Source organism: Cherax quadricarinatus, chromosome 77, assembly GCF_038502225.1.
Source record: "Cherax quadricarinatus isolate ZL_2023a chromosome 77, ASM3850222v1, whole genome shotgun sequence".
In the NCBI taxonomy this organism is placed as follows: domain Eukaryota; kingdom Metazoa; phylum Arthropoda; class Malacostraca; order Decapoda; family Parastacidae; genus Cherax; species Cherax quadricarinatus.
In genome coordinates this window covers 3827456-3840360 of record NC_091368.1, presented here as the reverse complement: position 1 = coordinate 3840360, position 12905 = coordinate 3827456, and the positions used below count along the sequence as shown (strand labels likewise).

General features: G+C 49.4%; 1 protein-coding gene across 2 annotated transcripts in view; it reads right to left on the bottom strand.

Moving 5' to 3' along the window:
* The window catches only part of LOC128702016 (kielin/chordin-like protein), a 93267-nt gene that overhangs the window by 38480 nt on the left and 41882 nt on the right, over nt 1–12905 (bottom strand). For both annotated transcript variants that reach the window (XM_070101438.1, XM_070101439.1), the window contains 2 exons: nt 11929–12079; nt 10160–10264 (listed from right to left, as the gene is read on the bottom strand). In XM_070101438.1, coding sequence (XP_069957539.1) covers nt 10160–10264; nt 11929–12079 — 256 coding nt within the window. The remainder of the gene's footprint in view (nt 1–10159; nt 10265–11928; nt 12080–12905) is intronic.

Sequence of the window (12905 nt, the reverse complement as noted above, 5' to 3'; positions counted from 1 at the left end):
ATGAGTGAGGATGTTACAGTCCTGGAGGTGGGAAGTACAGTACCTGCACTCTGAAGGATGAGTGAGGATGTTACAGTCCTGGAGGTGGGAAGTACAGTACCTGCACTCTGAAGGATGAGTGAGGATGTTACAGTCCTGGAGGTGGGAAGTACAGTACCTGCACTCTGAAGGATGAGTGAGGATGTTACAGTCCTGGAGGTGGGAAGTACAGTACCTGCACTCTGAAGGATGAGTGAGGATGTTACAGTCCTGGAGGTGGGAAGTACAGTACCTGCACTCTGAAGGATGAGTGAGGATGTTACAGTCCTGGAGGTGGGAAGTACAGTACCTGCACTCTGAAGGATGAGTGAGGATGTTACAGTCCTGGAGGTGGGAAGTACAGTACCTGCACTCTGAAGGATGAGTGGGGATATTACAGTCCTGGAGGTGGGAAGTACAGTACCTGCACTCTGAAGGATGAGTGAGGATGTTACAGTCGTGGAGGTGGGAAGTACAGTACCTACACTCTGAAGGATGAGTGAGGATGTTACAGTCCTGGAGGTGGGAAGTACAGTACCTGCACTCTGAAGGATGAGTGGGGATGTTACAGTCCTGGAGGTGGGAAGTACAGTACCTGCACTCTGAAGGATGAGTGAGGATGTTACAGTCCTGGAGGTGGGCAGTACAGTACCTGCACTCTGAAGGATGAGTGAGGATGTTACAGTCCTGGAGGTGAGAAGTACAGTGCCTGCACTCTGAAGGATGAGTGAGGATGTTACAGTCCTGGAGGTGGGAAGTACAGTACCTGCACTCTGAAGGATGAGTGAGGATGTTACAGTCCTGGAGGTGGGCAGTACAGTACCTGCACTCTGAAGGATGAGTGAGGATGTTACAGTCCTGGAGGTGGGAAGTACAGTACCTGCACTCTGAAGGATGGAGTGAGGATGTTACAGTCCTGGAGGTGGGCAGTACAGTACCTGCACTCTGAAGGATGGGTGGGGATGTTACAGTCCTGGAGGTGGGCAGTACAGTGCCTGCACTCTGAAGGATGAGTGGGGATGTTACAGTCCTGGAGGTGGGAAGTACAGTACCTGCACTCTGAAGGATGAGTGAGGATGTTACAGTCCTGGAGGTGGGAAGTGCAGTGCCTGCACTCTGAAGGATGAGTGAGGATGTTACAGTCCTGGAGGTGGGAAGTGCATTGCCTGCACTCTGAAGGATGAGTGGGATGTTACAGTCCTGGAGGTGGGAAGTACAACACCTGCACACTGAAGGATGAGTGAGAATGTTACAGTCCTGGAGGTGGGAAGTACAGTACCTGCACTCTGAAGGATGAGTGAGGATGTTACAGTCCTGGAGGTGGGAAGTACAGTACCTGCACTCTGAAGGATGAGTGAGGATGTTACAGTCCTGGAGGTGGGAAGTACAGTACCTGCACTCTGAAGGATGAGTGAGGATGTTACAGTCCTGGAGGTGGGAAGTACAGTACCTGCACTCTGAAGGATGAGTGAGGATGTTACAGTCCTGGAGGTGGGAAGTACAGTACCTGCACTCTGAAGGATGAGTGAGGATGTTACAGTCCTGGAGGTGGGAAGTACAGTACCTGCACTCTGAAGGATGAGTGAGGATGTTACAGTCCTGGAGGTGGGAAGTACAGTGCCTGCACTCTGAAGGATGAGTGAGGATGTTACAGTCCTGGAGGTGGGAAGTACAGTACCTGCACTCTGAAGGATGAGTGAGGATGTTACAGTCCTGGAGGTGGGAAGTACAGTACCTGCACTCTGAAGGATGTGTGAGGATGTTACAGTCCTGGAGGTGGGAAGTACAGTACCTGCACTCTGAAGGATGTGTGGGGATGTTACAGTCCTGGAGGTGGGAAGTACAGTACCTGCACTCTGAAGGATGAGTGAGGATGTTACAGTCCTGGAGGTGGGAAGTACAGTACCTGCACTCTGAAGGATGAGTGAGGATGTTACAGTCCTGGAGGTGGGAAGTACAGTGCCTGCACTCTGAAGGATGAGTGAGGATGTTACAGTCCTGGAGGTGGGAAGTACAGTACCTGCACTCTGAAGGATGAGTGAGGATGTTACAGTCCTGGAGGTGGGAAGTACAGTACCTGCACTCTGAAGGATGAGTGAGGATGTTACAGTCCTGGAGGTGGGAAGTACAGTGCCTGCACTCTGAAGGATGAGTGAGGATGTTACAGTCCTGGAGGTGGGAAGTACAGTACCTGCACTCTGAAGGATGAGTGGGGATGTTACAGTCCTGGAGGTGGGAAGTACAGTACCTGCACTCTGAAGGATGAGTGAGGATGTTACAGTCCTGGAGGTGGGAAGTACAGTACCTAGCACTCTGAAGGATGGGTGAGGATGTTACAGTCCTGGAGGTGGGAAGTACAGTACCTGCACTCTGAAGGATGAGTGGGGATGTTACAGTCCTGGAGGTGGGAAGTACAGTACCTGCACTCTGAAGGATGAGTGGGGATGTTACAGTACTGGAGGTGGGAAGTACAGTACCTGCACTCTGAAGGATGAGTGAGGATGTTACAGTCCTGGAGGTGGGAAGTACAGTACCTGCACTCTGAAGGATGAGTGAGGATGTTACAGTCCTGGAGGTGGGAAGTACAGTACCTGCACTCTGAAGGATGAGTGGGGATGTTAAAGTCCTGGAGGTGGGAAGTACAGTACCTGCACTCTGAAGGTTGAGTGTGGATGTTACAGTCCTGGAGGTGGGAAGTACAGTACCTGCACTCTGAAGGATGAGTGAGGATGTTACAGTTCTGGAGGTGGGAAGTACAGTACCTGCACTCTGAAGGATGAGTGAGGATGTTACAGTCCTGGAGGTGGGAAGTACAGTACCTGCACTCTGAAGGATGAGTGAGGATGTTACAGTCCTGGAGGTGGGAAGTACAGTACCTGCACTCTGAAGGATAAGTGAGGATGTTACAGTCCTGGAGGTGGGAAGTACAGTACCTGCACTCTGAAGGATGAGTGAGGATGTTACAGTCCTGGAGGTGGGAAGTACAGTACCTGCACTCTGAAGGATGAGTGAGGATGTTACAGTCCTGGAGGTGGGAAGTACAGTACCTGCACTCTGAAGGATGAGTGAGGATGTTACAGTCCTGGAGGTGGGAAGTACAGTACCTGCACTCTGAAGGATGAGTGAGGATGTTACAGTCCTGGAGGTGGGCAGCACAGTACCTGCACTCTGAAGGATGAGTGAGGATGTTACAGTCCTGGAGGTGGGCAGCACAGTACCTGCACTCTGAAGGATGAGTGAGGATGTTACAGTAATGGAGGTGGGCAGCACAGTACCTGCACTCTGAAGGATGAGTAAGGATGTTACAGTCCTGGAGGTGGGAAGTACAGTACCTGCAATCTGAAGGATGAGTGAGGATGTTACAGTCCTGGAGGTGGGCAGTACAGTGCCTGCACACTGAAGGATGAGTGAGGATGTTACAGTCCTGGAGGTGGGAAGTACAGTACCTACACTCTGAAGGATGAGTGAGGATGTTACAGTCCTGGAGGTGGGAAGTACAGTACCTGCACTCTGAAGGATGAGTGAGGATGTTACAGTACTGGAGGTGGGAAGTACAGTACCTGCACTCTGAAGGATGAGTGAGGATGTTACAGTCCTGGAGGTGGGAAGTACAGTACCTGCACTCTGAAGGATGAGTGAGGATGTTACAGTCCTGGAGGTGGGCAGTACAGTACCTGCACTCTGAAGGATGAGTGAGGATGTTACAGTCCTGGAGGTGGGAAGTACAGTGCCTGCACTCTGAAGGATGAGTGAGGATGTTACAATCCTGGAGGTGGGAAGTGCAGTATCTGCACTCTGAAGGATGAGTGGGGATGTTACAGTTCTGGAGGTGGGAAGTACAGTGCCTGCACTCTGAAAGATGAGTGGGGATGTTACAGTTCTGGAGGTGGGAAGTACAGTGCCTGCACTCTGAAAGATGAGTGAGGATGTTACAGTCCTGGAGGTGGGAAGTACAGTACCTGCACTCTGAAGGATGAGTGAGGATGTTACAGTCCTGGAGGTGGGAAGTACAGTGCCTGCACTCTGAAGGATGAGTGAGGATGTTACAGTCCTGGAGGTGGGAAGTACAGTACCTGCACTCTGAAGGATGGGTGAGGATGTTACAGTCCTGGAGGTGGGAAGTACAGTACCTGTACTCTGAAGGATGAGTGAGGATGTTACAGTCCTGGAGGTGGGAAGTACAGTACCTGCACTCTGAAGGATGGGTGAGGATGTTACAGTCCTGGAGGTGGGAAGTACAGTACCTGCACTCTGAAGGATGAGTGAGGATGTTACAGTCCTGGAGGTGGGAAGTACAGTACCTGCACTCTGAAGGATGAGTGAGGATGTTACAGTCCTGGAGGTGGGAAGTACAGTACCTGCACTCTGAAGGATGAGTGAGGATGTTACAGTCCTGGAGCTGGGAAGTGCAGTACCTGCACTCTGAAGGATGAGTGGGGATGTTACAGTCCTGGAGGTGGGAAGTACAGTGCCTGCACTCTGAAAGATGAGTGGGGATGTTACAGTTCTGGAGGTGGGAAGTACAGTACCTGCACTCTGAAAGATGAGTGGGGATGTTACAGTTCTGGAGGTGGGAAGTACAGTACCTGCACTCTGAAAGATGAGTGGGGATGTTACAGTTCTGGAGGTGGGAAGTACAGTACCTGCACTCTGAAAGATGAGTGGGGATGTTACAGTCCTGGAGGTGGGAAGTACAGTGCCAGCACTCTGAAGGATGGGTGGGGATGTTACAGTCCTGGAGGTGGGAAGTACAGTGATAGCACTCTGAAGGATGGGTGGGGATGTTACAGTCCTGGAGGTGGGAAGTACAGTGCAAGCACTCTGAAGGATGAGTGAGGATGTTACAGTCATGGAGGTGGGAAGTACAGTGCCTGCACACTGAAGGATGGGTGGGGATGTTACAGTCCTGGAGGTGGGCAGTACAGTGCCTGCACTCTGAAGGATGGGTGGGGATGTTACAGTCCTGGAGGTGGGAAGTACAGTGCCTGCACTCTGAAGGATGGGTGGGGATGTTACAGTCCTGGAGGTGGGCAGTACAGTGCCTGCACTCTGAAGGATGGGTGGGGATGTTACAGTCCTGGAGGTGGGCAGTATAGTGCCTGCACTCTGAAGGATGGGTGGGGATGTTACAGTCCTGGAGGTGGGCAGTACAGTGCCTGCACTCTGAAGGATGAGTGGGGATGTTACAGTCCTGGAGGTGGGCAGTACAGTACCTGCACTCTGAAGGAGGGGTGGGGATGTTACAGTCCTGGAGGTGGGCAGTACAGTGCCTGCACTCTGAAGGATGGGTGGGGATGTTACAGTCCTGGAGGTGGGCAGTACAGTGCCTGCACTCTGAAGGATGGGTGGGGATGTTACAGTCCTGGAGGTGGGAAGTACAGTGCCAGCACTCTGAAGGATGGGTGGGGATGTTACAGTCCTGGAGGTGGGAAGTACAGTGCCTGCACACTGAAGGATGGGTGGGGATGTTACAGTCCTGGAGGTGGGAAGTACAGTGCCAGCACTCTGAAGGATGGGTGGGGATGTTACAGTCCTGGAGGTGGGAAGTACAGTGCCTGCACACTGAAGGATGGGTGGGGATGTTACAGTCCTGGAGGTGGGAAGTACAGTGCCTGCACACTGAAGGATGGGTGGGGATGTTACAGTCCTGGAGGTGGGAAGTACAGTGCCTGCACACTGAAGGATGGGTGGGGATGTTACAGTCCTGGAGGTGGGAAGTACAGTGCCTGCACACTGAAGGATGGGTGGGGATGTTACAGTCCTGGAGGTGGGCAGTACAGTGCCTGCACACTGAAGGATGGGTGGGGATGTTACAGTCCTGGAGGTGGGCAGTACAGTGCCTGCACACTGAAGGATGGGTGGGGATGTTACAGTCCTGGAGGTGGGCAGTACAGTGCCTGCACACTGAAGGATGGGTGGGGATGTTACAGTCCTGGAGGTGGGCAGTACAGTGCCTGCACACTGAAGGATGGGTGGGGATGTTACAGTCCTGGAGGTGGGCAGTACAGTGCCTGCACACTGAAGGATGGGTGGGGATGTTACAGTCCTGGAGGTGGGAAGTACAGTGCCAGCACACTGAAGGATGGGTGGGGATGTTACAGTCCTGGAGGTGGGAAGTACAGTGCCTGCACACTGAAGGATGGGTGGGGATGTTACAGTCCTGGAGGTGGGAAGTACAGTGCCTGCACACTGAAGGATGGGTGGGGATGTTACAGTCCTGGAGGTGGGAAGTACAGTACCTGCACACTGAAGGATGGGTGGGGATGTTACAGTCCTGGAGGTGGGAAGTACAGTGCCAGCACACTGAAGGATGGGTGGGGATGTTACAGTCCTGGAGGTGGGAAGTACAGTGCCTGCACTCTGAAGGATGGGTGGGGATGTTACAGTCCTGGAGGTGGGAAGTACAGTGCCAGCACACTGAAGGATGGGTGGGGATGTTACAGTCCTGGAGGTGGGAAGTACAGTGCCAGCACACTGAAGGATGGGTGGGGATGTTACAGTCCTGGAGGTGGGAAGTACAGTGCCTGCACTCTGAAGGATGGGTGGGGATGTTACAGTCCTGGAGGTGGGAAGTACAGTGCCTGCACACTGAAGGATGGGTGGGGATGTTACAGTCCTGGAGGTGGGAAGTACAGTGCCTGCACTCTGAAGGATGGGTGGGGATGTTACAGTCCTGGAGGTGGGAAGTACAGTACCTGCACTCTGAAGGATGGGTGGGGATGTTACAGTCCTGGAGGTGGGAAGTACAGTGCCTGCACACTGAAGGATGGGTGGGGATGTTACAGTCCTGGAGGTGGGAAGTACAGTGCCTGCACTCTGAAGGATGGGTGGGGATGTTACAGTCCTGGAGGTGGGAAGTACAGTGCCTGCACACTGAAGGATGGGTGGGGATGTTACAGTCCTGGAGGTGGGAAGTACAGTGCCTGCACTCTGAAGGATGAGTGAGGATGTTACAGTCCTGGAGGTGGGAAGTACAGTGCCTGCACTCTGAAGGATGGGTGGGGATGTTACAGTCCTGGAGGTGGGAAGTACAGTGCCAGCACACTGAAGGATGGGTGGGGATGTTACAGTCCTGGAGGTGGGAAGTACAGTGCCAGCACTCTGAAGGATGGGTGGGGATGTTACAGTCCTGGAGGTGGGCAGTACAGTGCCTGCACACTGAAGGATGGGTGGGGATGTTACAGTCCTGGAGGTGGGAAGTACAGTGCCTGCACACTGAAGGATGGGTGGGGATGTTACAGTCCTGGAGGTGGGAAGTACAGTGCCTGCACACTGAAGGATGGGTGGGGATGTTACAGTCCTGGAGGTGGGAAGTACAGTGCCTGCACACTGAAGGATGGGTGGGGATGTTACAGTCCTGGAGGTGGGAAGTACAGTACCTGCACTCTGAAGGATGGGTGGGGATGTTACAGTCCTGGAGGTGGGAAGTACAGTGCCTGCACACTGAAGGATGGGTGGGGATGTTACAGTCCTGGAGGTGGGAAGTACAGTGCCTGCACTCTGAAGGATGGGTGGGGATGTTACAGTCCTGGAGGTGGGCAGTACAGTGCCTGCACACTGAAGGATGGTTGGGGATGTTACAGTCCTGGAGGTGGGAAGTACAGTGCCTGCACACTGAAGGATGGGTGGGGATGTTATAGTCCTGGAGGTGGGAAGTACAGTGCCTGCACACTGAAGGATGGGTGGGGATGTTACAGTCCTGGAGGTGGGAAGTACAGTGCCTGCACACTGAAGGATGGGTGGGGATGTTACAGTCCTGGAGGTGGGAAGTACAGTGCCTGCACACTGAAGGATGGGTGGGGATGTTACAGTCCTGGAGGTGGGAAGTACAGTGCCTGCACACTGAAGGATGGGTGGGGATGTTACAGTCCTGGAGGTGGGAAGTACAGTGCCTGCACACTGAAGGATGGGTGGGGATGTTACAGTCCTGGAGGTGGGAGGTACAGTGATAGCACTCTGAAGGATGGGTGGGGATGTTACAGTCCTGGAGGTGGGAAGTACAGTGCCAGCACTCTGAAGGATGAGTGAGGATGTTACAGTCCTGGAGGTGGGAAGTACAGTGCCAGCACTCTGAAGGATGGGTGGGGATGTTACAGTCCTGGAGGTGGGAAGTACAGTACCTGCACTCTGAAGGATGAGTGAGGATGTTACAGTCCTGGAGGTGGGAAGTACAGTGCCAGCACTCTGAAGGATGAGTGAGGATGTTACAGTCCTGGAGGTGGGAAGTACAGTGCCAGCACTCTGAAGGATGAGTGAGGATGTTACAGTCCTGGAGGTGGGAAGTACAGTGCCAGCACTCTGAAGGATGGGTGGGGATGTTACAGTCCTGGAGGTGGGAAGTACAGTGCCTGCACACTGAAGGATGGGTGGGGATGTTATAGTCCTGGAGGTGGGAAGTACAGTGCCTGCACACTGAAGGATGGGTGGGGATGTTACAGTCCTGGAGGTGGGAAGTACAGTGCCTGCACACTGAAGGATGGGTGGGGATGTTATAGTCCTGGAGGTGGGAAGTACAGTGCCTGCACACTGAAGGATGGGTGGGGATGTTACAGTCCTGGAGGTGGGAAGTACAGTGCCTGCACACTGAAGGATGGGTGGGGATGTTACAGTCCTGGAGGTGGGAAGTACAGTGCCTGCACACTGAAGGATGGGTGGGGATGTTACAGTCCTGGAGGTGGGAAGTACAGTGCCTGCACACTGAAGGATGGGTGGGGATGTTACAGTCCTGGAGGTGGGAAGTACAGTGCCTGCACACTGAAGGATGGGTGGGGATGTTACAGTCCTGGAGGTGGGAAGTACAGTGCCTGCACACTGAAGGATGGGTGGGGATGTTACAGTCCTGGAGGTGGGAAGTACAGTGCCTGCACACTGAAGGATGGGTGGGGATGTTACAGTCCTGGAGGTGGGAAGTACAGTGATAGCACTCTGAAGGATGGGTGGGGATGTTACAGTCCTGGAGGTGGGAAGTACAGTGCCAGCACTCTGAAGGATGAGTGAGGATGTTACAGTCCTGGAGGTGGGAAGTACAGTGCCAGCACTCTGAAGGATGAGTGAGGATGTTACAGTCCTGGAGGTGGGAAGTACAGTGCCTGCACTCTGAAGGATGAGTGAGGATGTTACAGTTCATGGGGTCATTTTAATATATCTTTGCAATTTTATCAAGACAGCATTTGAACAAATGATGGTGAATATGATTACTCATTTTTTTTTTGTCACTACCTCGGTAGGAGATGGCTAGTACAATGTGTTAAAAAATAATAAGTAATCATATGAACCACAGAAATATCAACATTCCAATACCTGGAGGGGGTCAACACCCACATGTCCTGGTCTGTGGCCAGGCCTCGTGGCAAATCAGGACCTGATCAACCAGGCTGTTACTGCTGGCCGTACACAAACTTACGTACGAACCACAGCCCGGCTGGTCAGGGACTGACTTAAGTGTGTCTAGCTCCTCCGTGAAGACAGTCAGGGGTCTATTGGTAATCCCCCTTATGTATGTTGGGAGGCAGTTGAATAATCTTGGGCCCCTGACACTTATTGTGTTGTCTCTTGATATACTCATGGCACCCCAGTTTTTCATTGGGGGGATGTTGTCAAGGGAGTGATTTCTGTGTGTAGATTTGGGACTAGTCCCTCTGAGATTTTCCAAGTGTATATTATCATGTATCTTTCTTGCTTGAGTTCCAGAAAGTACAAAGCAAGGGACTTCAGCCGTTACTAGCAATTTAGACGCTTTATTGTACGTACTTATATGTGCAGTGAAAGTTCTCTGTACATTCTCCAGGTCTGCATTTTTTGCCTGCCTTGAGAGGGGCAATTTATGTACAGCAATATATACAACGCACACACACACACACACACACACACACACACACACACACACACACACACACACACACACACACACACACACACACACACACACACACACACACACACACACACACACCAACATCCCAACACAATACACTTATTCTTTCAACAAACCAGCCATATCCCACTAAGGCAGGGTGGCTCAAAAGGAATAACAAAAGTTTCTCCTTTTAAATTTAGTAATAGTATATACAGAAGAGGGGGTTAGTAGCTCCTTGCTCCCTAACATGACTCATATCAACAATAATAAAGATGGAATACTCACGCAACATATGTCCACCTACTAAGGAAGGCTAGACACACATGACCCTCAGTATTGAATGGTGGCAGTTTACAATGTGGTGGCAGCTGGTCAACACATCCATCAGTCCTGCAACACAAATAAATTTCTCTGTATGGTATTCATGCACATCTGGTTATTCACATAAAAATAAATTCAGTAATACAGTACCAAAGTCCAGTGGTGGACTTACATCTTTGGGGCCCTAAGGCTTGAAATGTTATGGGGGACTCCTTTGCAACCAGCAATTCTTAGCCTACATGATACTTTAATAACCTTTTAATTTTTATTTTGACTATTATTTTGCATAAAATTACAGTATATTATTTTTTGAAAAAAACCTTGTACAGTAGACCCAAGATTTTTAATCAACGTGGACTAAAGTAGATGCGTCCCTGCTCAAGTCGTACTTTTAAAACTGCACCGTTCTTATTGTGTACATAATTGTACTTAACTTCCTAAGAAATCCTATTTACAAACCATGGAATGGGTGGGGTTTGAACCCATGGCAAGTGAATCTTAAAACTCCAAGCCAGGACTCACCATGGGTTCAAATCCCACCTGTTCCAAGTTTTGTTTACAACTGTGTCATTAAGATTTTGTGAGTTAAGTTAAATCCTCCTTTATAGTCTATATCTAAATCTTAAATTTTCTTTAAACATTAGGATTAAATTTCCTTGCTTTTGTGTCTAATAAATGCTTTATTATATGTGAACTAAATTATTTTTGTACTGTATAAATAAAAATAAAAATTTTAATGAAAGTCGAGGTCCACAGTAAACATGACTTAGCACCAACACTGAAGGATGAGATTTTGTTTGGATTTTTAACCAAGAGGGTTAGCCACCCAGGATTAACCAAGAAAGTCAGGGTGTCATTGAAGACTGTCTTATTTCCATTGTAGTCCTCAGTCTTGTCCCTCAGGATGCACTCACACCAGTCCGCTAACAAGGTACCTACCTACTGCTAGGTGAACAGGGACAGCAGGTGTAAGGAAAATGCTCAATATTTTCACCCGTACTTAAGATTGAATCACGGACACTCAGTGTGTGAGGCGAGAGCATTGCCTATCAGGCCACGGGACACCGTGAAAATGCTGCACTTCAGCAGGTCATCTGAACTGGCAAGATAGCTTTGAAATGTGTTTCCTCATTTCTGGGTCTCACTACTTTGCTGGGAAATGGGATTTTATTATTTTATTATCACACTGGCCGATTCCCACCAAGGCAGGGTGGCCCGAAAAAGAAAAACTTTCACCATCATTCACTCCATCACTGTCTTGCCAGAAGGGTGCTTTACACTACAGTTTTTAAACTGCAACATTAACACCCCTCCTTCAGAGTGCAGGCACTGTACTTCCCATCTCCAGGACTCAAGTCCGGCCTGCCGGTTTCCCTGAATCCCTTCATAAATGTTACTTTGCTCACACTCCAACAGCACGTCAAGTATTAAAAACCATTTGTCTCCATTCACTCCTATCAAACACGCTCACGCATGCCTGCTGGAAGTCCAAGCCCCTCGCACACAAAACCTCCTTTACCCCCTCCCTCCAACCTTTCCTAGGCCGACCCCTACCCCGCCTTCCTTCCACTACAGACTGATACACTCTTGAAGTCATTCTGTTTCGCTCCATTCTCTCTACATGTCCGAACCACCTCAACAACCCTTCCTCAGCCCTCTGGACAACAGTTTTGGTAATGGGTAATGGGAAATGGGAAATGGGATGTGTGTTTAAAATGAAAATACTATCTTACTTGTTTCCTGTACACTGCAGAGTTTCTGGTACTGGTTCAGCACACAGCTTTTTTGTGCAACCAGCTGTCCCATTTATGCAATGGCACGTATTGCAGTCTTGTTTCCAGGACGATCCTTCAATGCAACTTTTTTTAGGCATGTCTGTTTGAACTAAAAATATATATTGTTAATGATATATCAAGTGAAATGTTTAAAAATCAACAGTATCAATAGCTACAGCTGTATAGCCCTTGTGGCTTGGTGCTTCTTTTTGATTATAATAATAATAATTAATAGCTATAACTAGTTAATGAAACAGAGTGAATAAATGTTGTTTTTATGCTGAACGATTCTTTCAACCTGTATTGTACTTGTTCTTGTCTATCATTCCTTCCACTCATGTAGTTATATTCATCCTTAATACAGTAGGACTGTATATGCAGGTCTGGATGCCACAGTTTATCTGTGGTTTACTGCAGCCTGAAAATAACCCTTAATTTTCTTAATAATGGCACCAAAATTCAGTAATGATGATGGTAGCTCTTCAAAGCCTAAGAGAGGCCATGAAGTGCTTCCCATCAGTGAAAAACTGCTAATTCTCCACTTATTGTGCATAATTTATCAGTTAAACTTTATGATGGGTATGTAAATGAAAAAGACTTATATAGGGTTTGCTGCTATCCATGGTTTTGAGAATCCACCATGGGTCCTGGAACATATCACCCACGGATATGAGGGGTCCTACTGTATATCAATAATTAAAATTTTTTTATTGAATTACTAAATACTTCCAATATAATAACAACTATGTATTATTATTCTCATATACTGTACTTTTAATCATAATTTAGTTTTTAAAGCTGCCCAAATTGCCTGCATAATAAGTGTCTTTCTATAAAGTAGTATATATATGTCAATCACTATGACTGTATTATATACAGTGGAGCCCTGAGTTTTGGCCGTAATCTGTTCCAGGAGCTAGGTATAAACTCGAAAC